The sequence below is a fragment of the Clytia hemisphaerica genome, unplaced genomic scaffold, assembly GCF_902728285.1.
Source record: "Clytia hemisphaerica strain Z4C2 unplaced genomic scaffold, Clytia hemisphaerica genome assembly, whole genome shotgun sequence".
NCBI lineage: Eukaryota > Metazoa > Cnidaria > Hydrozoa > Leptothecata > Clytiidae > Clytia > Clytia hemisphaerica.
This window is the reverse complement of record NW_027103621.1, coordinates 1,232,663-1,258,423: the sequence shown is the minus strand read 5'-3', so window position 1 is coordinate 1,258,423 and position 25,761 is coordinate 1,232,663. Positions and strand designations below refer to the sequence as shown.

Below are 25,761 nucleotides of genomic sequence, written 5' to 3'. Positions count from 1 at the left end.
TAAGCATACTTTCAAGCTTGAAATGCAAAAAAATTCGTACAGCTTTTCTAAAACGCTGACCTTTTCAGGGTTACTTTTAAAGCTGTTAGAGCTTTCTTAGACAAAAGATTTTCGCCTGCAGCGCCAAATTACAAAGAAAACTTTCATTCTTTGAGCCGAATCAATGTTCCGACTTAAAAATTCGAAATTTTCATGAAACCAATAGAAAATTAAGAAATCGAAGTCTAAGCATATAAATAAGCATAAATTAAGGCTGAAAATGAGATTTTGTTAAGCATATTGAGCCTCGACCTAACTTTTCCCATATGCTTATTATAAAAAAGAGTATACAGCAAAGTACAAAAAGTTTCAGAAAAGTGTTCCTGAAATAATAGAGAGACCAACAAGTGGCATTTGATCGTTATTCTCAATTTTTCAAGGTGAATATTTATAAAAGGTATATTTACAAGAGTTGATTTTTAGTATACAAAATATTTTTAAAGGAAAAAATAAATTCCTTGAAATTCTCACACATTAAGAGGAGTATAATTAATTCTTACAATATAAGACGTTAAATATAATAAATTTTATATGAATTAATTTTTTCACGAGTATTTGACTGTTTTGACACAAGTTACAAATAATACAGGTAGAGATTTTTTTTAGGTCTAAGCTGAAAAGTCTATCAACATTACACCAAAAGTAGCATAAAAGGGAATAGTTTCAAATTTACCAGGATTGAACGAATTAAAAAAACCAATTGTGTTTTTTTGCCGTCATTTAAGCCGTGTTAACCCGTGACATTTAAGGGCTCTGACCATAGTCGGAAAATTGATTTTAGTATTTGAACATAAAAGTTATGTTTTAGGTTCTTTAACACTTTTAACAAAGAATTGCCTTTATAAATTGCTTTTTAATCAAATCCCTTCAGAGTAATTAAGAATTTAATTGCAGAAATGACGTTATGAACTTTAAAAAGACGTTAATAATATGTTGCATCACCTTCTTTTATAAAAAGCGCTAAGTTTTAATGGGTAATTAACCTTTTTGTTTCAAAATTTCTTTACATTGTCCGCAAAGAATTGAACTATTTTAAATTTTGCGGAAAATTTTTCTAAAAAGATGTGTCAAAAATTATGACTGTTTTTTTAAGCAAAATCCAGATGAAAAATTGATGAAAAACCACTATTTTGAAGATTTTGAGACAAAGAAGCATTTACAAAAATTTTCCGCAAAAATTTTTATTGTTTGGTGAAAGATACACCATCTACTGCGAAAAAATTTTCAAAATGTTTTTTCTTCGCCGAAACTAAGCTCTTCAAAGTTGAAATATTCTTCCTCGCAAAAGTCTTCATTTTCTTCTTCATCAAATTATTTCATCGCAATTTTTGAATTTTCAGATTCAGGAATAGTTTGTCTAACAGAAAATGTATAACATGCCATAGTTTGGTTGGTTACATCAGTCAGAAAACACATTTTAAACACGGCGATTATGAAAAATTCACTATGGTCAGAGCCTTTAAGTAATAACAAAGTTAACACAATCGGTAAAATAATAATTTTTATTTTAAAGCAATATATTTACCAGCATATGGTTTTCAACTAAAGTCGACGCTTTACTACACAAAATTAGAATAATTGGTTCAGCACCGGTAAGCAAAATGGTGAGTTGAAATTTAGTTGCGTTTGATCAAACTATCAAAATGTAAGTTCTAGATAAAAGTTAACAAATACTTTATTATTGTAGTGTTTTGTATATTATTTTAGTGACGTAAACTCATCCATACATCCTATGTAAGTTCATTATACCGTATACCCTATACATTACCGTACACCATTCAATATTAATCACCACCACATCCACCACCACCACAACCGCCGCCTCCACCGCAACTTGATCCACAGCCACCACCTCCACCGCAACTACTTCCGCAACCACCACCACCACCACTCGATCCACAGCCGCCACTTCCGCCGCCACCACAGCCACCGCATCCTCCAGCGTCACCACTCGAACCACCCCAATCACCACCGCCAGAATCAAAATCGCTTGTACCAAAGTCAAATCCACCACCAGAGTCGCCACCACTTTCCCAGCCACCTCCACTTTCGACTCCATCTCCAGACTCGAAAGTAGCGCCTCCTGCATCATAATCATATCCAAAGTCACCAGCACCACATCCACCATAATAGTGATGATGGTGATGATGCAAATATGAAGGATGAATCTGATAGAAGTATCCACCATGACAATTGGCGTGATACCAACGCGGTAAATTACGCGAATACAAACCACCAGCAACCAACATGTCCATGTTGTCAACATGCATGACATTGGGTCGGTTCGAGGCGGGTGCAGGGTAAGGCTTGATGTCATCTCCTTCCTTTGGAGGTGGTGGGCGTGGCTGGCATAATACAAAGGAGATGGATAGAGCACACCCAAGAGCTATGTATTCGCCTACTGCTGAAACTTGATTGTTGAACGAGATATTGCCCTTCTCAAAGTCGACTGCCCCGGTCAGACCATCTCTCAAGGTCCATTGATAGTTACCTTGAGTTGTGGTCGGACTGACAGGAACCCAATACGAATCTTTCCCATCCAAGATCATGATTTCAGCTTTCAATGTACCAGGATTTCGTCCTTTCACGAAATTCACCCAGGACGTACGTAGGATAGCGTAATCCCCTTTAGCACCCCGGATCAGCATCGATCGTTCGGTTTTGGCTGAGTGGGTAGCGCATCGTAAAGGATCCTCAACATGTTTAGAATTTGGTAGAGAAAAGCTGCCAATAGTGTGAGCGGTTGCTACTACGTTACCATACACATCAAGAATCTCCAAAGCTGATAAGGTAGGGTTTCTGCAATGTACAACTCGCCATGTGAAAGCGTGCGTCCCAGCGTTAGTTTGCAAAATATTATCATTGTATTCACACGGCACGCTATCCTTGTATAAAGTATTAGGCGCCATCAAGGACACGTGATGCAAGACATCTTTGATATGGTTACCCTGTTGCATGGTACGGACAAGTTGTGTTGTGTAGAAGCAATAGCCATTGAAATTGTTCTAAAGCAAAGAAAAATAGAATAAAAATAAAGTCGAAAAGACAACGCGCGCCTTAGGACAAAATTTTTGATCGGAAGAAAATATTTGAGAACCATGGCTTTAATAATTAGGTGAGTAAGGAAGAAGGAGAAATTACCTGGTTAGCCAGGCCAGCAAATCTGTTGGGCATGGTATCAATCAAAGGGAGGGGTGCGTCACCACGGTACATAGCACCTGGAACACCAAACTTCACACCAGCTTTTCGCCATAATTTACGTGTCAAATCACTGCTTGTCTCTAGATGTGAACCTGGACTACGATCACTGGTCGAGTCGTCATGATCCAGCATTGATCCAAGGATATTAGAAGTATCACCTGTGAATTAAATAGAAAATGATGAATTAATTGTCAAGTAAATTGTTACATAAATTTCCGGCAAAAGCGGTATTTCCACCAGGCTGGACAAAATTATTTACCGTATCACTTCGGATAGCCGTCCCCCTTCGAATAGACGCCACAGATATCTGTAAAGCCCGAAGGGCTAGATTTGCAGCTTTTATCGAAAAGTGAAGCCTAGGTTTGGAAGGATTTCCTACCAAAGTCACGTGACTAAAATATGCAATTTCACCGGTTTGAGAGATGTGAAATAGCGTTTGCCGCCTACGTTTTTTGATCTCGCGCTCCGAAAACAATTAAAATGCTAGATCCTATCCATCGGCACGAAATTCAAAAAGTCAAATTTTGGCTTCACTTTTTTTTGCTGGACAAAGCTTAAAGTTGCCTATCTAGCCCTTCGGGCTTAGATATCTGTGATAGACGCCTCCTTAACGTGACCTTCGTTAAAAATTTAATAAAAACTCTCTTCTTTCAAACAACCCTCTCAAATAAACGCCCCCTAAAAACCAAAAAATTAATAAACGGCTGTGGAGTTTATTCGAGGTAATACGGTATCGCTTAAGATTTTGTGGAAGTCATCCGATTTCTAGGAAAGTGATAATGCACACGGAAGGCTTATTGGTTAAAGTTAAAAACTTGCTCGAGTTAAGGAGACATTTAAGAAAGAGAAATACACAGGTTGCAAAATTAAAGTTCTGACGACAGATCACGTTTTTCTGATTGGTTCGAATTTATTGACACTAATAAAGTTATCAGCGGTAAGTTGTAAAGCAAGTAGTAAAATGGGAATAAAATCACGTGAACTTTGAATAATCACATGTTTTGACTGCATTGATATAATTTTGCAGCCCGTGTATTCGAGTTATAGAGAATCGAGCTTCACAGGCCCGTGTAGTTAAAGAATGAAAAACTAACCTTTGTAAAGCGAAACATGTTGTTGGTGGGTATGCCATATCAAGTCATTATCGTAACAAGGAACCACAAAGGCGTTTGGATTATCCCTCTTGATCTGTAACATAACCTTATACCGCTTAACAGCTTTACGTAGAAACTTTTTATCACGAAAATGCGGTAAAGATGAGTTATAATTGAAAGAGCGTTGTCTTTGTGCTGCATTCACAATATCATAAGAGCTCTTTCTTTGATAGTCAGGTGATAACGGCACAGGGTTAGGTTCATTCAAATTCACTTCGAACGGCACATCTGGGTATTTCGTTTGCCATAAGGAGCGAGCTTTGTTAATAAAGTTCTGACGCAACATTGCCGGTTGATGATCAATGATTACACCTAAGATTTCTTGGCAATCTTTTCGGTAAGCGTATGGATTCAGGATGTGAGTATGCCAGACCCATTCGATGTCCAGAGGTGCTGGTAACATTGTGTTAGGATTATCTTTACAGAGTGGTAACCAGAAAGTTTCATAACGGTATAAAGCATTCTCGAGAAGTGGTGTACTGTATAAAGCTGGATGCTTCTCAACGAGATGTAAGAAGTCGTATTCAGCAATAGCAGCATTGACCAAATTGAGTTGGGATTCAAGTTTTGGTAGCTTATTACCCATTCTTTTGTTTTTGTTTTAAAAGTCAAGTTATGTTCATCTAATTGTGTTCATCTAATCTGTAAGAAATAAAACAAAAATAGCTAGCCATCTCAAGTCAACTTGGATTCTGTTTGTCGACTACTGATAATCTAAACTTATGCAAAACTTAGAAGTTATCACAACCTCTTAATTGTGATGATAGAAACCACAATAAAAGCAAAACACTATTTTCCCCTATAATGTTAAAATAATCATGTCCATCTAACACATTACGTAGAAAATGATGATTTTGCAGTTAATTAAGAACATAAGACAATGGCAATAGACCATGATAAGTATAATCAATACAAGTAGTTTCCATAGCATGATAAAGGTTCAAGCTGATATCAGCTCAATAAAATAAACATAAAGCTTCGATGGTCAAAATGTTAAGAACAAGTTAAGAACATTTTAAGGCTTTGTAAACTCTGAAGCACCCGATTTCTTAGGAAAATGGACAAAAATACCCAAAGAATGGTGAAAATAAGAACACGTTAAGAACACTTTTAGGCTTAAAACTCAAATAGTTAGGAACATCCAAAGGCTTTAAATAATTTGGATGTTCTTACAAAAAACGTGTACTTATGGCAAGCAAATCATAAAACATTTCACATTAAATTTTTTTAAACTTTACGAGTTGTGATCGGATTCGTCGAGTTTGGACAAATTGTTAGAAATTGTTAGAAATTTCAATATGACGATTTCCGTCCAAAGGCGGAAAAGTTGCACCACTATGATAAAATCCACTCTCTATGAATACCTTAAAGGAAGAAATTTTGGCGAGAATTTACTTTGGCAGATGGATGAAAAAACTAAATTTGGCGGCAATTTAATTTGGCGTTTGTTGAAAAATTTATCGTTAAAATGGCGTAAAAAGTACAAAAAAAGTGCAAAAACACCTTAAAAAGAGATCACATTTTCAAAAAGTTTAAATTTGGCGGGAATTTAATTTGGCGGATGGCGGAAAAAAGAAATTTTGGCGGGAACTTAATTTGGCGGATTCTGGAAAAATCCGCCAAATCCGCCAAATTTTCTTACCGCCAAAATTTCTTCCTTTAAGGTAATTAATTTCAATCTATGTCCAAAACACAGAACAACAGCAAAAACGTGTCCCTCAACTCGCTTTGAAAAGAGATAAGGTCGATAAATCATGAATTACTAAGCAAGCCATCGAAACAAAACACAAAATATCATTACCTACATGCAACTAACATAACAACATTTAGGATAAATAATCTAGATTAAAATATTCTTTTTTAAATCGTCATAGCCTGAACCCCTTGATAATATTATTCCTTTATAAATGTACGCACATCAATGCAAAATAAAAACACTTTACACAAAATGGTAAAATATCGTTCCAAAACCTGACCTTTAGTCATAACTAAACAACATCTCAACATCTCAACTTCTCCTTTTTGTGCGAAAGCTATGAAAAAATGTAGAGAAAATCCTCCACACGATTGGAAATCAGAGAAAAGCAATAATAAACACAAAGGGAATTCCTCTTTCTCAATCAAAACAAAGCCCCAATTACACTACATAAATCCATCATTATCATGCTATGTGATGTAACTTAATGTTTATAAAAAATTTCTCTTCAATCAGTATTTTAATAAGGGCCCATCTACATTATTTAATTTTTCATGAGTTCAGCAAATTCGTTGTGCTTTATTACAACATATTTCATATAGTGACTTGCAAACGTCATAGGATACGAACTGAAACTTATATAATCTAGTTAAACTCGCAGATTACAAAGTTAAATAAGAGCATTTACCTTATATTTCAATGCAACGCCAAACCAAAACGACGAATGATGAAAGGAAACAACACCCAGTTTCGTTCTTTTCAATTTTTTTTTTATTTACTTCACTGAAAAAGAAAAAAACAGAGTTTAAAATTTCTTGTAAGTGGATAACCTAAACCAAACTCAAGTAAACAATACTAAAAAAGCCCAAAAACACGCAAATTTGACTTGATTTAAGAAAAAGAATGTATGAAATTAACAACATGATTCCTTTTAAATTTATGAAAAGCCTTTCCATATCGTTATAATATTAGACAACCCCTTAAAAACAGTTACCCTAATCAATAATTTAGTCCAGGGAAACATAGATTGATTTATATGGTTAAGCTTATATATTCGTCCTATTCAATGTATATAAAGTTATCAAAATACATTTTGATAAATTATTCAAGAGCAGCTTTCCGAATATAGCTCTTGTCCAAGACAATATGTATGAACTTTTTGAATTATGTGCTTGTAAACACGCTTCATTATAGCCATAGTATTGTTCATCGACCATCTGATCTACTTGAATGTAATTGATGCAACTGTGCATTCTGGGTCCCGTTCAAAATTTTGATTACAGCTTCTAAACTGACGTATAATTCAACATCCCAGTATTTGCAAAAATAATGCCTTCATGGTTTTTTCGTAATTGAGTGATAGCCAGTCAATAAAATATTAGCGTCAATAACTTGGTAACATTTTCTGCTCTGTTTCGTTTCAGTGTTGCAAAAAAGGCTTCAAAAACAGGACTGAAGTGTCAAGGACAGCTACAGATATCCTAAAACTTTCATTGTCATATCATTTTTTGAAAGTCAACAACAGCGAAGATGGTTGAAGCTGTACCTGAAATGATATACGAAAATAATGTTCCCATAATGCATGCAGCATTTATAATCAAATAATGCTATACTATATATTTGACTGGTTATAGTACCAGCCTGGTAAGATACCAGATACCAGTTCAAGGCATTTCAAAAGCAAGGTCTGGAAGTAATACACGTTTTTTTAAGAAACTAGTTTTACCAAGCAGGCTCAATGTTTCTTAAGAAATCGGCCTTTTGAGCCTTAAATGTTTCTTACATGTTTCTAAACTTTTTGACATAATCAGCCTTATGAAAGGCTGGCTTGGAAGGTTCTTAAAAAAAACGAATTAAAAAATGTTATTTTCTCATTCTCAGCCTCAGCACCTCTTAGATTTTCTTAGTTTTTAGGCATTCTGAGCCTCATGTTTCTTAAAAGTGTGTTTCTTAAAAAAAAAAAAAACGTGTAGAGAAAAATAAAACTCTATTTCGATGATAAATTTTGAAATTGAAATAAAGTTTATTTGAATAAAAACGGATAGTAAATCCATACAACACAAACAAACCTTGAAAGGAAAAGGGAGGTGACGGAAGAATGATCTGATTATCCATGTAAACAAAATTCAATCGTTTTGACCATCAGCGTTCTGGTTGGATGATCTAAACATGAATACATACAGAATAAATTCTAATATTTATGCTTAAAGTTTAGAAACAAGTGAGAAATTGGTTGTGAAGGTGAAGGTTGTGACAAGAGGAAGAGCTTCACTCGATTCAACTAGATAATCGTTCAAGGCTAGAAGAGAAGGGCCTTTGTCTAATAAGTTAACCAGTTAACCATAAATGTATTACCTCAAAAACAAATGTAGCACCTTTTCAATTCAAACGGACCCATCCATCCATCCATCCATGGAGACCCATTGTAAACACCAACTAAAAAGGAAGTCAAAATTCAGATTCTCTCAAATCTATTGAAAGTTGAGCCATCACATAGTAAAATGTTTTATTGAATTGTTCATGACTCCGTTATCATAAAGTTTAATCTCACTTTAATTGAAATCGTTTTCGGGAAAAGTTTTTCAATCATCGTCATGACAAATGTTGCGATTTGAAATTTGATTTTTCATGTTAACTGGGAAAAGGAAACTTTTCCTTAATATCAAGTTTAGCTCACCTTTTAACCTTCGGATTGTGCAATGATCCTAGCTCAAACCTAAAAAAAAACGAGTGAAAAATGTGTCAAAGAAAGAAATTAAAGAAGGGGCTTCGCCTAGGTAAAATAATATTTCAAAAATATCCTCTCAATCAGAAGTTTTGTTGTTGAAGTGGTTAGCAATGACAAATCAAAGTTTTCTAAAAAGTTTAAGATTCACTATATTGAATATAAACAAATCTGGTAGGGATTAAGGGGTAGGGAATTTTAGCTTTCTTTGCATATATTTTTTTATAACCCAAAAACGTTGCAAGAGGCCAGGAAAACAGTGTTCCAGAAATACCATATGTATTAGAGGCCCAACAATGAACTCCATAAAATTTAGATATAGGCCTGATTTCTTAAGATGTTACAATATCGGTTTCACAGTGTGGCAAAGTTCTTTTCCCTGTTAGGGCCAACTAATAGGTTTTCTCTGGAACACTTCCAAATGACTGAAATGGGTGGTCACTCAAACTTAAATTTTGTCAAGTATCTGCCTTAACGTTAGCATTTCTCCAAAGATAAGCTGATGTGTAAAAATTTGAAAAAGAGATCAGGACCAAAGCTAATCCAAACCAATCATTTGGTCCCTTTTTATACATAATCAAGATGGTAAGGTATTATTGATTCTACTCAAGTCTTAAATCAAATATTGAACAAATTCATTGCATTCAAACAGTATTCGATCATAAAACATAAAAATTCCTCGTTAATTACAGCATCTAAATCATGGACACAAACTGATAATAGTCCGACAGAATTATTTTTTTAATTTGAGAAAAATAAAAAGGTGGCTAAGATTTGGCACAGACGTTCCTTATGATGGGGTCCCTAAAACCACCGGAATTACCCTGAATATTTTATAATTAATTGAATAGAAAAGTTTCTCACACTTTTCAGAGAATTATATGATGATGCCAATTTCTAGTACAAACTCCCAATAGCAAATTCTAAAACTTCCCAAAAATAAATTTCCGCACTTTTATCTAAAAGATTATGAAAAGTAGATGACGAAAATGTAGTCGTCTTTAAAATTTCGTCAGTTGAAGTTTTGGTCCGAAATGGCTTAAAGTCTGTCACATTTCTTAGTGACGTCATTAGCTGCCCGATAAGATTTGTAATTTCAAACCAGACTCAAAAGATGGACCTTGAAACGTACTATCTCAAATGGTATGGTTTACAGGGTTTGCTGGTTAGATCACGAGATAAGTTCAATGTTTTACTGACTCAGCTAAAATATTGAAATATGCTGGGTCAGTAAATATATAAGTGATTTTCAAACACATTTCAGCCGCCTTTTTATGCTAATTCTATCGGACTTTAAAGGTACTTAAAATCATTGCATCATTTTGAATCAGACTTTGAAAGTGATACTTGACTGTGATTCTACCTTAAAATTGAGCGAGTGACCACCCCCTTGAACAATACAAAACTTTCTTACCTTTAACAATGTTTGTTTGTTTCTTCATAATGGGCTTGGAATTTATTACAAGTTTCAACTCGAGTGAGTATACTGATCTTTAAACTTTTACTTACAAGTACATGATTCATACTAATATCATTTTTGCATAACCGGGCCTTCAAGTAAAGTGACCCAATGTGTGTTCCTATTTTGACCAATGAGATAAAAAATGTTCGACACTTATTCTCACATAAGGAATGTTAATACTAAACTTTCTATCGTTCTCCTCATCTCAAAACCCCCTTTTTTTAAATCCACCCTAAGGAATTTCCTCAACCCTTTGCGTGCCGGTACCTTGTTTTTGTACCCCAATCCATTTGCCGAGGGGTAATTTTTTTTAGTAACCTGATTTGCCGATGTCGTATATATACGACATGCAAATTTTAACTCGTGTTGCCGCATGTCGTATATATACGACAAGGATATTTTATTCCTATTTGCCAATGTTTGACATTTGTATTTGACATTTGTTTTAAATTTTATGATAGACTAAAATAAACCTGAAATAAATCTTTTGAGCACTTAATATATACTGTCACTATTACTATTTGGATTTTTTTATGTCGGATATATACGACATTGGCAAAATAAGAAAACCATTTTCCTAAAAGCTGATTTCTCGGCAATAGAGCTGCCTCTTTTTTAAAGGCCTCGGCAATTAGGTAAAAAAATTTGATGTCGGATATATCCGACATTGGCAAGTAGAGTGAAAATTTGCATGTCGGATATATACGACATCGGCACGGAAAGGGTTAAAAAGCACCTTGGACAAATTTCTTTAAACATGTAACATTATACATATAGGGGTACGTGCTTCCTTTTTAAGACTGAACAGATATAAAAACCCTATTTTTTTCAGTACAATCGAATACTGTATTTCCCATGCGTCAGCAAAATTTTGACCATTAATTCTAATGAAAGGGATTCTTTTTTAAGGTAAAGGACAGTAATAATTGCAAAGTGTAGAACATTCGGACCTTTAACAATATAGTAAAATTTGCCAGGTTTGTCTTATACTATAATCACTTAAACGCAACTCTCCCATTCTCGCATGAAGCATTTTCGCTAGCGATTTTTAAGCAGACATGTCTTCACTTTTGAGCATACTGTATTTCAAGACAGAGTGCTTTGAAATTGAACCCTCGTTCTCTATTTTTTTCATTTTAAAATATTTAACTTTCAAAGTCACCCTCGAATGTCCCAAGTTGGCTAGCCACGATGACTCAACTACTCTTAGCATGAAAATAGTTTTACAAGATACTCTTGATTGTGGTAAATTCAAGCAATGCTAGGTCTTCTTACCTTGTCACTAGATTTAAAAATTTCGATTCGATGTGCTTTTAAAATAACTCTACCACCTTTTACCATTTTTAAAGACAGAAGCCATTTTGAAAAATCAACTTGGTGAAACTAGCAAAAAATAATTTAAGATAATTTATTTGAAACATTAAAATTGTCTCATGTAATCGTTTCCTTGGAAAATACAAGAAATTGTATTAGTCGATTTTTTTTAACAAGAGGTAGTTTTCCATGAAAAAATAAGACATTTTCTATACATAATAATTTTCCTTTGAAAATACAGGAAGAGTTTTAATTCATGCTCCAATCTATACGAAAATATTGTTGTTTTAACATATTTCTCATTAAGGTAAAAAATACATTTAATTTCTCAATAATGATAGCTTAAATTATTAACGTAAAGAGTGGTCTCGGACGAGGCCGGAACGGCTAGTATTCTAAAAATATTTCCCCGCAAAGTAGAGTAAAAATAAAAAGTCCAGTCAAAAATTTCTACTTGTTTTTTTAAGTGTAGCAAAAATTATCCAATGCTCATTTTGAATGGACTTCATTTCCTTCTTAAAGGGGAAAAAAGGACTTACCATTACAAAAACATACAATACCTTCACATTCCATCACTATAGGAACAGAAATTAAAAAATATGGTTTTTTAACCAATAATTCCATGCCCATTTGATCGAACAATTTCATCGATTAGTGAAAGCTTGACCTCTACGTTTGCCTACATTATACATACATTAACTGCTGCAAAAGAGATGACATTTGTTTCACTAGCAAAATCTTTTTGAAAATTGATTATAATACAAACTTTGAGAAGGATTCGATTTTTGATAAACATCAGAAAAAGCCATCCGAATTCAAGAAAGCTTGATACTTTATCGATACAATGTTTACAACAAATTACATTAAAGGAATAAATTTTGGCAGGAATTTATTTTAGCAGATGGCTGAAAAAGTTTTTTCAGAGGGAATTTAATTTGGCGGTTAACTCGAAAAATTAAATTTAGCGGGAATTTAATGTGGCAGATGGATGAAGGACATTTTTGTCCAAAAACGCTATTAAAAAAGGAAAAACCTGATTTAAAGCCTGAAATAGCACATATTTGGGAGAATAAATAGAGAAATTTAAATGGTGGATGACATAAAAAATTAAATTTGGCAGAAACTTAATTTTGGCAGATTTTGAACAAATCCACCAAATTAAGTTCCCACCAAACTTTCATCCCTTAATGAAAATGTTTTGAAACTTTTTCATAAAGGAATTAAATTTTACAGTCAGATTCTCGAAAAATTTGGTAAGCAAATCTTATTTTGCTTATAAAAAGTGACTTTTATTGCCAAAGATTCATTTTCGAGCCTAAAAAAACTTTTGAGACAAACTTACCTAGCTCATCCATTATTGGCCCAAAAAATTGTTATCACCCAAATATAATTTTGTCTAAAATTGTAATCTCACAAGCATGAAAACCATGTGTTATAATATACTATATATTGATTAACAATAATTGGGTAATTTGGATTAAGAAAATGCTTATAAATAATGACTCATAAGCTAAAGATTTTTAAGCTGAAATTTTTTCAGCAAAAATCTGCTTCAGCCATTTTTAACCTATGATATGATAGCAAGCAACCTGCTTTTATGGAAAAATCAAATAAAATTTACGATGCAATTTTTCACAAAGGACAAAAATCCATTTTTGGCCATTTTGTGGCTGAAATTGATCCCCTTAAAAATGTATATATGATAATCGGGCACCGGGAATACCATTTTGCATCTATGTGTCAAAATTCGTAAAGTTCCTATGATCCAAACCTGAGAAAAGCTGGTAACAAACGAACGGACGAACGAGGGTTAATTTAAAGGATCTCTAGGTAGGTCCAAAAAAAAACAAAAAAAAAACAAAAAAATACTTGGCCTTATTGTAGACTGCTGCCTTATTGTAGACTGCTGCCATACTTTTTCCACCATACAACTTTTTTCAAAACTTAAATATAAGGGGTGCACCAAAATCCAATTTTGATACTTACAACCACCATACAACTTTTTTCAAAACTTAAATATAAGGGGTGCAACCAAGAAAATTGTAATAGCAAAATTGAAAAGAAAACACCTTTAAAAGACACTCCGTTTAGAAATTTACAATAACTGTAGATATTCACTCTTCAGCAATAACTGAGCAATAAAGTATGCTGGAATGGCAACTGTTGTTCATGGTACAAACTGTGATAAACTATTATTACGATTCCCCATGTGAAGCCATAAATCTCAAAAGGGGCCAATCCCATCGAATGGGAAAAACAAAAAACAAAAGTCACCATATAATATTTTCAACCTAAATCTCACATGTGTCCAAGTTAATTGGTGTGTTCAAATCTGTTAAGCTTCGCATTGGTATCTATTTTGTCGAAAGAAATAAGTGAATAAATCAGGTTAAGCCAACAAGATCAATAAAGAACCTTTTCTAAAAGGACCAGCGAAAAAGATGAAACAGGTAGAAAGGATAAAATTCTTGAAAATTATAGCATTAAAGGAAATCAATTTGCAACTTTAGGTATGATCTGACTTAGAATTATGTACTCTAATTAATTGATAGAACCAGTTCAGAATAAGCTTACTACTCAGTTAATAGCTTTATTTAAATAAAAATCAGGTTTCATAAAAGCAAAAAGTAATACCAAAAATATATTAAAAATACTTGAGTTATCGCATGAGACTCAATCTCAGGAAACAAAATAAAGCCAAGTGAATCTGCAGGAATGATATCCTTTTGAAAGACAGATTTTTGTTTAAGTTCGTTTGTTGTCTGTCAATGTATTCAGGGTTCTGAATCTACACCTCACAATATATACAGTTCATCCTTGTTCATAAAACCATTTAAAAGCAAGTTCTTTAAAAAAGCTAAAAAGTCATCTTTGCTTGTCAGTTCACTTCAGTAGATTAGATTATCGAATAAAATTTCAAAGAGATTTTTGAAATTTATTTGTGTTTAACGACGAGGTCTGTGTTGCATATCACCACCGCGTGGACCCATGTGTCTCGGAGGAGGGCCTCCAAAAGGAGGACGCTAAAAGATGATTAGATGAGTACCATATTCAAGTTTAGACAATAAAAAAGAAAGATTGGTTTAATTGCCTAGGAGCGCCAGCAATATTGTAATGAATTATGAAATTATGATTTTGTCAAATGAAAACTTGAAAATTTGGATTTGCCAATGTCTCTGAACTATTACTTTGAAGCTTAAGATGCTTATGAAAGAAGGTTTTTCTGGGACTATCAAGACAAGTTAAGGGGAGGGAAAAGAATTTCGTGTTTAAATAATACGTCTGGTTTAATAATGATGACCAAATCTCTTACTCTTCAACTGGGAAATCTTAAGCAAAAGTCTAAATGTAGCAATTTCTAAATTAAAGGTTTTGTCATTGGTAGACGTTTCAATATTTTTATTTTCTGACCAAATTCTAGATACTCAGATCTTCACGCTTAGAGTTGGGTCTCGTGCAGAGATCAACAGTTGATAAGGGCTGATAAGGCGTTGAATTACATACTTGGATATATTTGAAACCTGATAAAAAATTCTTAAGCTTTCAAAGAACAGAAAACTCTGCTATAATGTCTTTAATTCATGGCGTTCTAAAGTCACTATAATTGTTCCCCACGACTTGGCATGATTTTGACATGAGTCGTGGAAAAAATCGATATGCAAGTGGCCCCTAAAGCTAATCCTTTAAATTAGTTTTGGGAAGGTAGTAAGATCATCCCTCTAGGATTGATCTCAGTAAGTGAGGATAACTATTAACAATTGCAAGAAATATTCTTGACATGACTTTGCATATTATATCAAAATGCCTATTAAGCTTTTGTTTTTGACCACTTTGTGCACCAGAAAAATCTGTTCATCTGAATGGAAAAAGCATTCTTTAAAAAAAATATTAAGTCAGCTTGAAAGACCCAGACTCATTTAATACCTTATCTAGGATTGGATAATAAATTTGGCTAAAAGTTCATTTTTTTCTAACTTCATTACGAGTTTCGTTGCTTCAAATAGGCTGTTTTGAACAGGATATACTGTGAGTACTCTTTCCTCAAAGTGGTGGTTTTGCTCCCGAGCTCACACAATGAAAAAAAAAAAAAGTAATCCAAAATTTAATTTCTTGACACTTGCTTACGAATTGGAGCTATGGGTAGTAATCAAGATGTTTTACTATGACTATGGCTATGGCTAAATCAGCAAGATGTCTTGCCCTTACAAAAGAAACTATGGTTTTGATCAATTTCTCATACAGAAACCATTTTCATAGTTTCGAAGCTCTATAAACCAGATTCCGAACCCCTCTTTACTATGATATTTAGGTAAATATTTTGACAATGCATGTTTGATGTAAAACAAACTCTCCAAGTTTTCCCTGACCATTGAACTCAGACCTAAGTGATAAGTTATCTTGAATTGCGCCTTGAACAACTTACATTTTCTCATAAGAAAGTTGACAATTCCTCTATTTCTTTCCTCGTACATAGATTTTAAAACTTTAATGTGGCAAAGATATTGTCATTTCAAGAAGAACAATGAGAAGGGCATTGGCAAAATTAAATGAACTACTGCAACACAAATCATAAAGCACAATCATAGGCCAGATATCGAACCCAAAATTAATCAACTGTCAATTTCAACAATTCAAAGATTTTTCTTAAAATTCTGCAAGTGCAAGTATCGACAAGTTTAACAATAAAAAAAACATGCAGCAATACCACCTTTAAATTAATTGAGCAATTCACAGTATATCTGTCTGATTAGGCCTGATGAACAGATTTTCAGGTGCATGGAACACATCCAAACTGAGACCATTAAATACACTTTAAGTCTTATAGAGGCCAAAACAAACTTTGAAAAAGACTAGGTTCTTGGTAGAAACTGTATCATACCATTCTCATTGGAGGACCTCTCGGACCAGGGTTTCCAAGTACACCACCTTGATGCTGTAGAATACCAGAGCCAGACTGTGGGCTGCCAACCTGATAAACAAAGATAACATTTGTAAAAAATGAAAACAGATTTGGCTGATCTTAAAAATATATTTGTTTGTCATCGCTTATGCCTTTTTTTAAAAGGGTTATTCAGCAAACTAAACATTTTGTGCTTTTTATGAAGGTAATTTAATGGCCTTAATAATAACCAACAAAGCCAAAATGTGAATATCTCCTATAACATAGTACCAAAAACAAACACAAGGCAGTTTGATTTGGGTTGCAAGAAGGATCTTAATTTCACTTCAAACAAAAGAGAGATTGCAATAAATGATATCCCCAAAAGTGTTGTTTTGAAGTAAATTATTAATAAAAAATATGGAAATTAAAAATCATACAATTATATCTCCTTAGCTGTGTACCAAAATAGCAATCAAAATAAATACTAGTCTGGGTTGCAAGAAGGATATTATCATCCACTTAACAATACAATAAAAATGAAACAAATTATCAAATTTATCATCTGAATTTGTACAAGTGATACTGAGAAAAGACTAATTAGTTATGAAAATATCTCCAATAAACTTTGTACCAAAACAACAGTTAAGATCTATTGTTTTGGGTTGCAAGAAGGAATAATAATTTTTGCTTTTCTAGTAAGGAAACTTTCACGGTATATCTGTTCCTTTGAAAGTAGAATAGCAGAGGAAGAAAAAAACAACAAAAAACAGAAGTACTTGCGGTACTTACCCCGAAACCAGCATTCTAGAAAAGAGAAAAAGAGAAAAATGATACTAAAGTATGAATAGCAGCTATTTTTCACTTACAACAGTCCATTAAAAAATGATGGTTGTTGGAACATTACCCAAGAAACTATTATTCAGTACAAAAATTACATTATTTGCTATTAATAACTGTCTTTACACTCAAAACCAGTTTTTTCGTTCAGAATATGTAAATTTTGGTTCTGCATCATATTCTTAAGTCAGAAATATAGATTTGTTTATGGTTTTCGAAATATTTCCATTTATATAAAAGCCTCACTTTTTGTGTTTACTGAACCTTATCAAAATTTCTTTTATTGAAAACTCACATCCCTTTCTTTTTATGTTTAATCTCTTCAGTAAACCAAATTTAGTTCTGAGAAAAATCTTGAAAGTTGTTTTCTGCAATAACCGTTTTGAGCGTACCTTCCTACCTTCAAAAAGTTCCTTCTCCCACAAGTTACAGCAAGGTCCTATTTATCTTTTTATTGAGGGATAAAGACAAAAGTCTGTCAAATTTTTTAAAATTATACGTTTTAGCTATTATTTTTTACCTAGGACCTAACTCAAAAAAATGAGGCAGCCTTTTTTAGAACAACTTTTGCTTAGTCAGAAGGCAAAAAAATCATAATGAAAAAGTAAGTGGTTGGGAAGGTGGAACTCTTTGAAGTTAACAAACGTTATATTTTTCAAAGCTTTTTAATTTCTACTCACTTTGTGCATAATAATCCTAATTGATTGCATTTGATCTACATAATTTTATTGGCTTTCAGGAAATATATACTTTTATTATGAAAAAATTTCAGGAAAAAAAGTTATATTGAAAAAACAAACACCATACATCAAGTGTAAAGACAATCCTTAAATGATTCTTACTTGAAGGGCAGCTCTTGCTTTGTTGAGGTTCAGTTGGTTCATTTGATCATGATTATTTGGGTTTCGTGCACGGTAATTATTTTGAGGCCCTCTAAAATAATGAATAAAATAGTAAGTATTGAAGATTGAATGTTACCCTAACGAAAAAAGCCAAAAAAAAGCCAAAGTCCATGGTGTTTTGCTTCAAAATATACAAGCCTTGTTGGTCTACCTGACTGAAAAAGTTGGAATAAAGCTTTGCCATGAAAGTTTTGATGAGATAGGAACTTGAGGTTGTTTGTCTAGCGTGTCTTCATATTGTAAGGACCTTACCTTGGACCACTTTGTGATGGTCCACGGCCGCCAAACCCTGGGCCTTGAGGCCCACCCATCATAGGAGGTCCTCCATGACCCATTTGTGGCATATGTCTCTTCTTTTGTATGTCTTCTTCTAACATTCTCAACTCTTCTTGCCTTCGTGCTAGTTCTGTTAAGAAAATGGAGCACTTTTTCATCATAAAATCAAACAGGTTTGCATTGCAGGTTTCTAAGAAAATCATAACCTGCACAGTAGATTAATAAATAAAGAACAAAGGTAACATGACAGTAAATAAAGGAGTCAATAAAAAGACAAACCTTCTCTCATCTTCATTGCATCTCGTTCTTCTTTGAGTGATTCCATTTCCATTTGAACATTGTATCTTGCATTCTGTAATTCCTGATCAAGTTGTGCTTTCTTTTCTTGTTCTTCAAGGTTGAGATCCCTCCACTTGCAGGCCATTTGATATTCAAATGAATCTGCAGAGACAAATCTTGGTTGAAACTCTCTCTCCCTGTAGACAACAAAAAGATCAATCATTTACTCTGCAATACACACCCGTAAAGTTTATACTATAATAAATGAGAGTGATCAACTGTAAACTTCCAATACTTACGCATGATAATTTGGAAACCTCTGTAGTGATTCCTCTGTGATACCACCTTCATCATCTTGATATAACAAGGGTTTAGCAAAGACAGGTTTGGGAAGTCTAAAAACAAAACAAATTGACCAAATAAAATGTATCAAATCAGCAAAATTAAATGCTATGTCTTAGTTGGAAAGTATTTAACTCCATTCCATGCTAAAAATGTTAGTCTTTAGTATAGTGTGGGTTGGTCAAAAGAAATGTAAGCAAATCTAAAGAGTGAAGAGTGTTTCATGTCGAAAAGACCTCTATTCAGGCAGCCGAGGTCACATAAAAAAGTGCAGTAGCTACAAAGTTTGCGAGCAAACTTTAAACAGTTGTTTTCAATAGATATGACCTTTCTGAACACAAAATCATCAACCGGACAGTTTGAAAATATTTACCGGACGCATCCGAAAATATTTTCGTATTTGATGATGTCACAACCAAAATGAAAATTTTTATGAAAAAAGCATAGACATATTATATACTAATCGACACGTATTTTGACGTAGATTAAGAAAAAGGTCAGTAACTATGTCTGAAAATTTGATAATAAAAAGTTAAAAGCTTCCAAAGTTTTGATGACGTCATATTTACACTTTCTTTAGGATTGATTTTCTCGAGTTAGGTTGAGAAATCATATTATATCCACTTCAAAGTCTTCTATATCGATTTTTGAGAGCTTTCGAATGGCGGTCTTAGATTTCAATTTTGATAAGTTTGAATTTTTGATTTTTTTTCGTCTGGGACAGGTAAAATTGACGTAACCGACATAAAGGAAAAGCGTTCTAACTTTTTATAGCAAAATTTTCAGATATGGTTACTGACCATTTCCTTAATCTACGTTAAAAAACGCTCCGATCGGTATATAATATGTCTATATTGGTTCTCAAATTTTTTTCAGTTTGCCTATGGGCACGCATGACGTCATCAGGTTCTAAAATATTACCGGACGTGTCCGGTAATTAATTTAACAACTCCAGTTGATGGTTTCTAGATATTTAGGTTGTATATTTTCAATTAAAAGTGGTTTGGGATTGTCCGCACCCCGTCCAATTTTTTTGTGACCTCAGCTGCCTGTCTACTCTGAATGAGAGTCCAAATTTACCAGAGGATTTACCTCCTCTAGGTGGATGAGAAAAATCAAATTCTAAAAAACAACATTGTGCAGCTTATTACCTTCCTAGAACAAACAATTCATTCTTGAACCGATCCAAAACTTTTTGTGCACTTTTTTTCCATTCAAATTCAACAATAGCATATCCCCTAGATTTCCCTCTTTCATCACAGATAATGTTTGCCTTTTCAACTTTTCCAAATTGGCTCATAGCATCATTAATAAGTTCATTTGAGGTATATTCATCCAATCCATGTAATTCTATTGAGGAAGCATGTGTTGCATATCGGACTTGAATATTTCTTCCTTTGACTAGTTTTTTATCCAAAGCTCTTTTAGCGTCTTCAGCATTTATTCTGTAATCCTGTAAAGTAAAATTCAAAATTTGACTCAATATTGCCAAAAAAGACTTCCTATCTCACCAATCATCAACCAACACTGCTTAATTTGTACAGCAATAAATTGTGTATCAAATAATGCCCCCTTTCCCTAGAAACAATGCATTTATCATAGCAATAATTTGTGGATGGCGATGGTTAATATAACTCAATTTCGTATAAGCTTTATAGTTAGTTAGGAAATTAACATCTAGGCCAACTACCTACCAATCTCACAAATCCAAATCCTTTTTCTTTGTTGAAGAAGATTTCACTCAACTCTCCAAATGGCGTGAACAGACCTTTGACCTCATCTTCAGTCATGTTTGTATTGAGATTAGCAACAAAAAGACGACATTTGTTACTGAACTTTTTCTCTCCAGGTCTACCAGTATATCTAACTCTTTCATTGTTGTCATTATTGGCGTTTGCAGTGTTATTAGGTTTGTTTGGAGTGTTATTGGGTTTGTTTGGAGTGTTATTGGGTTTGTTTGGAGTGTTATTTTTGTTTCCAGGTTTTGGACTGTTTGCTGGTTTCGAATTTGCAGCTGGTTTTGGCGTGGTAGCAGCAGGTTTACTTTCAGGAACAACTGGTGAGGCCTGTTCAGTCTTAACTTCTTGTTTAGTATTAGAAGTTGTATTTCTGTCAACGGGTGATCTGGATCTTTGACGATTTTGTTGATTGTTTGGGGTAGGTGCCTTGGTTTCTTCTGGTTTAATAGCAGTTGGCGTAGTTGTTTTTTCAGCATTAGTTTTGGATGGTGTATTGTTGAAACGATATCTTTGTGGAGAATTTGAATGGTTGTTTCTTGGACTGAAGCTTTGCCTAAATAAAAAATAATTCAATTTGGTGTAAAAAATTACAGGAATAAAAAAGTTAATGAAGTAAATTTAAACCAAAATGGTGCTGCATTGTTTCCTTCTAGATTACTTCTTTTTCAGTTTTTTTAAGTTGTGATGTTCCCACCAAAATGCCTAAGAAGCTTATCCACAAATAACAATCAGGGAATATGTACCTTGGTGTTGTCACAGTTTAATCAAAATTTTAAGAATTGCCGTTACCATCAAAGGAAAAGGGAATTCACAATTCTTAAGTTAAGATCAAGAAAGACACAATAGTGGTTCTGATTTGAAGAAAAGAATCTCTGAATGACAATAAAGATATTTAGATTGGCAGGTTTGACAAACAACACTTCCAGCCTTGATCAAACTGACAGAATTTTGAGCTTAAATGTAAAATTATATATTTTCTTGTGTATTTGAATAATGGATAGCAGGCCATATTTTAGAAAGGCAAGGCAACGTCTGTTGGTGGCCAAAAAGGGCACTTTTTACCAATATTTTAGTAATTTCAGGAGGGGTAGCTGGAAGCAATTTTTTTCTCTTTCTCTTTTTTTAAAAGAAAAGAGCATGTTTTTTTTGTTTTTTTGCGCTGTAAACATTTTTTTGACTTTAACCATTCTATTTTATTTTTTTAATCAAAACATTTGAAATGCCCTTGAATCTTTAGGTATAAAATTGTATTTATTTCAGTGCTTTATTGCCCTTTTTTATGAGGTTAAATTTGATCCCATCTCTTTCTCAAAAATGACGTCTTTTTGAAAAGAGAATTTTTTTTCTTTTCTTAAATTTTTCCTAGCATGCGAGCCAAATTCAAAGTATGATAGCTGAACATTTAAGTTAGCCTTTCCTCTTTCTGATTTGATGGTGAAAAGTTTAGATTTATAACATTTTTAGCTTTCTTTTAGTGAGGTTCACTTCAAACTTTTTTAGAAACACCCAGTAATTTCCAAAGTAAATACAAGATTTTCTGCACCTTTAAAACACTATATCATACTATTCATCCCAGAAAAACTGGCATAAATTTTTAGGAAGAGTCAGTGGAATCTTATGTCAAACGACACTGAAGGACAGTGTGTCTCACCCAAGGAAAATGTTAGGGAAAATAGAGGCTCAAGAGGCACTTTCTATGTGAGGAGACAATTTTTCCTTTTCTCAATCCCCCTAGTCAGTAAAAGTTTCCTATATAGGAGATTTTTCTAGTGAAAGTTTCCTATATAGGAGGATTTCCTAAATAGGAAATTTTCTTCAGCTCTTATTTTCCTATTTAGGTATTTTTAGAGATTTTTGGCTATATCTCAAGCAATACGAGGCAGTTTTTTTGCTCACGAGGCTAATTTCTACTAAATTTTGCAAGGATTCCGAATATCTAGACGAAATCAGTCGGAAAGCAGCCAATCAGCTTGTTTTTGCAAAAAATCACAAAATTTCCTATACAGTATAGGAAATATTTCAGAGGTCAAATTTCCAAGATAAGAAATTTTCAACCTCACATTTCACACATAATTTCCTATATAGGAAATAATTTCCTAATTAGGAAACTTTTACTGACTGCCTAGTGGCATTACACTCTACTCTAATACCTCTAAAAAATGAAAAACTGACTTTTGATGGCCCTTGAACTGCTACAAATAAATAAGCTCTAGTTTAGGGGCGATTTTTATTATAAAATATACTGAAAATCGATGAAAACCTTTAATTTCCTTTCCCCCTTTGGGTATTGCTTCCCCTTTCTGCTTGGTACATTTCCCTTGTTTTCCGAGTAGTGGTTTCGGTATGTGACTTTTACACAGATTGGTTCCCAGACCTGCATAAGTTATGACGTGGGAAAAAAATCCCCAAACTTTTTTAACATAATGAGCATCTCCGGCATTTTACTATACCTGTTTATTCCCGATGCCGTGAAAAAGAGACAAATTTGACGTGAGGATATTTTGTTTAATCTTGACAAATGAAGAGGCTGCTACCAGAAAAATAATAAGTATGAAAGTTATAGTTTTCTAGAAATTTGAACATCTATCAGTCTGGGAAATCTTCTCAATTGCACGCTTATGTTCCGAGGGCGTAAGCGCGCAATTGCATGGTTATAATTTATGCCCGCTCCCGCCTCGGTTGAAATTGCTTAGGGATTTCAAGGGGTTCAGAATTCTCTAATTCAGGCGAAGGCATGGTTTAACGGGCAATCCATTTTTACAGAATCTTCTTCTACGATAAATTTTGAGTAAAACTGCCCTAGGCTTTTGCTTAACGCTTACCGCCCGTTTCAGAACAATTTCGATAAGCGTGTAATTACTCGCAATTGAGAGGATTTCCCAGACTGTCTATTGCGCCTCGAAAATCGTTATCTCTAGCAGATTTCCTTAACGTCAGTCGATCTAACCCACCCACCCTATAGCGTAGGAATGACGCCACATGGGAAAAATCGATGTGTGAGTGGCCCCTTAGACAGCCCAATTTTTCCCTGCCAATTCTATTTGCAAATTAATGTGAGCATAAAATTGGCTGTCTAGAGTCAATGCATTGCTTTCTTTTAAAAGAAACAAAAACTATGTGCAGGTCCCAACAGGAGATATTTGAAGACATTCAACAGCTATCAATGCCTGATCGTGGGTGAAAATAACATCACACGGAATCGGTACAGGAGTTTTGGTGTTGTGCTTGCTGAAAGAAATAGCCTGCAAGGCAACTCTTTGCTAACTGCTTCGTCGGCTTGACAAGATCGGTTAAAATCTATTGAAAATAGATCTTATGCTGATGAAACCTAGGATTCATTTATAGAAAATGGCCTGGCTGTTTACCTCAATCAAAATATGATCAGGCAGTCTCATGAGACAAATGAAAACATAGAAAAGTTTGCTTCTTATACCTATTTCCTCCTCGACCACGTCCTCTCTGATTCCCTTCGAAGGATCGTCTTCCTCTTTGTTGACCTCTGCCTCCTCCTCTCATTTTGAAAATATAGTAAAGTAAAATGTAATATATAAGAAAGTTTCCAAGGTACAACCACCACCAAACCAAAAATGCTTTTCCTTTGAATTTTCGCTTTCCCGTCAGGCCAGGTGAGTGAGTGAGGTGAATGGAACGAGTATGCGCATGCGTGATGGTGGTATAGCTCTAAAGTAGACCATCTTTTCTCAATTATAGCCCCTATCGGCTGATTTTTGCTGAAAATTTCTGATAAATTTTCTTCGATTTTTGAAAAATGTCTGCAGTGCCCGGTGGGGGGGGGGACTACCCTTCGTGACCCTTGCCGACCGATGGGAGTGCTCCGCTGAGGTTCGAAAAATGGACCCGAAGTGGGACTCGTTTGCATCCTACGTCGAGGGACTGATTTTTCTATTTTGGTGTTTTTGGTTCTGGCACTCGTGGAGATTAAAAGGTACCCCCGGGGGGGGGGTACTAGGTTTGCGAGGTGACGGGTATGTCCGAGCCGAAAAAAGCCGAAAATCGAAAATCGACCCTTTGAGAGACAAAATTTTGGTGATTTTGGGACCCTTTGAGGGACTTTTTCCTAAATTTGGTTTGATTTTCACCAAATTTTGTTGCAAATTTTGGTCAAAATTTTTGGAAATCGTGACCCTTTGAGAGAGAAATTTTTGATTTTCGTGATTTTGGGACCCTTTCAGAGACTAACTTTTGAATTTGTACCCCTTTGAGAGACTTTTGAGGAATGAGAAAAGGTACCCTTATGGCTCGCACATACCCGGCACCCATTTTGCCTAAGTACCCCCCCCCCCACCCCGAGACTTTTTCACAATTTTTCTCTCGCGAAATAAAAAAAAAAATCCTTAAAACCGTGAATTTTCCAACCCTTGGTGGAGAGACTAGTTTAAAACTTTCTGATTTCTGCAACCCTTAGGTTATAATAGAAACTAAACGTAAAAATGATCAAATGGGGATCAAATTCAAATTTCAAATCCTCACTGCAAAATATTTGAGGAGGCTCTCAACGGGGCAACTCTGATCACGATATCACGCAATTTTTTGTATTCAATCATGGTATCACACGCAAATCAGCAAAAGACTTTGATAATCACGCATCACGGCTCAAAAACTTTAAAAATCACGATCACGTTTTTACCTCTGATCACGCAATCACGGAAAAAGAATTTCTAATAAACACGTAATCACGCTAAAAGTCCCTCTATCTGTACACCCGGGGGGGGGGGGTACTAGGGCAAAATGGGTTACGGGGATGCTCCACTGGTCAGGGTACCTTTTTTAACCTCCACGAGTCCCAGGTAGGGTCGCAAAAACACCAAAATAGAAAAATCAGTCCCTCGTAGGGTGCCTATTTTTGGAAAATTTTGGGAAAAAGTAGAAAATTTGAGAAAATTTTGGAATTT

General features: G+C 34.3%; 2 protein-coding genes across 3 annotated transcripts; both read right to left on the bottom strand.

Moving 5' to 3' along the window:
* Positions 1–292: 292 nt before the first annotated feature.
* On the bottom strand, positions 293–6,869 carry LOC136802318 (uncharacterized). Its single transcript, XM_067059036.1, has 4 exons — positions 6,779–6,869; positions 4,335–5,036; positions 3,181–3,398; positions 293–3,044 (listed from the first exon to the last, which is right to left on the bottom strand). Exons 2-4 carry the CDS (start codon positions 4,978–4,980, stop codon positions 1,824–1,826), a joined length of 2,085 nt encoding a protein of 694 aa, XP_066915137.1. The 5' UTR covers positions 4,981–5,036; positions 6,779–6,869; the 3' UTR covers positions 293–1,823.
* Positions 6,870–7,121: 252 nt separating this feature from the next.
* On the bottom strand, positions 7,122–24,508 carry LOC136802384 (non-POU domain-containing octamer-binding protein-like). Of its 2 annotated transcripts, XR_010845994.1 has the most exons (13): positions 24,282–24,508; positions 20,804–21,401; positions 20,261–20,562; positions 19,067–19,162; positions 18,768–18,964; positions 18,465–18,618; positions 18,153–18,243; positions 17,263–17,277; positions 16,471–16,560; positions 8,768–8,806; positions 8,446–8,526; positions 8,160–8,253; positions 7,122–7,636 (listed from the first exon to the last, which is right to left on the bottom strand). XR_010845994.1 is itself a non-coding variant. In XM_067059119.1 (10 exons), exons 1-10 carry the CDS (start codon positions 24,362–24,364, stop codon positions 14,537–14,539), a joined length of 1,704 nt encoding a protein of 567 aa, XP_066915220.1. In that variant the 5' UTR covers positions 24,365–24,508; the 3' UTR covers positions 14,157–14,536. The 2 variants fall into 2 exon arrangements, 1 of the variants encoding a protein (XP_066915220.1); XM_067059119.1 differs by lacking the exons at positions 7,122–7,636; positions 8,160–8,253; positions 8,446–8,526; positions 8,768–8,806 and adding an exon at positions 14,157–14,614.
* Positions 24,509–25,761: the final 1,253 nt, after the last annotated feature.

Excerpts from the sequence above, each read along its gene's own strand:
- LOC136802318 (XM_067059036.1), bottom strand. The coding sequence starts at position 4,980 with ATGGGTAATAAGCTACCAAAACTTGAATCCCAACTCAATTTGGTCAAT. Across the intron at positions 3,399-4,334 it reads ACATGTTTCGCTTTACAAAG|GTGATACTTCTAATATCCTT; the intron begins GTTAGTTTTTCA and ends TTTAATTCACAG. Across the intron at positions 3,045-3,180 it reads TTGCTGGCCTGGCTAACCAG|AACAATTTCAATGGCTATTG; the intron begins GTAATTTCTCCT and ends TCTTTGCTTTAG.
- LOC136802384 (XM_067059119.1), bottom strand. The coding sequence starts at position 24,364 with ATGAGAGGAGGAGGCAGAGGTCAACAAAGAGGAAGACGATCCTTCGAA. Across the intron at positions 21,402-24,281 it reads CGTGGTCGAGGAGGAAATAG|GCAAAGCTTCAGTCCAAGAA; the intron begins GTATAAGAAGCA and ends TTTTTTATTTAG. Across the intron at positions 20,563-20,803 it reads GATTTGGATTTGTGAGATTG|GATTACAGAATAAATGCTGA; the intron begins GTAGGTAGTTGG and ends TTTACTTTACAG.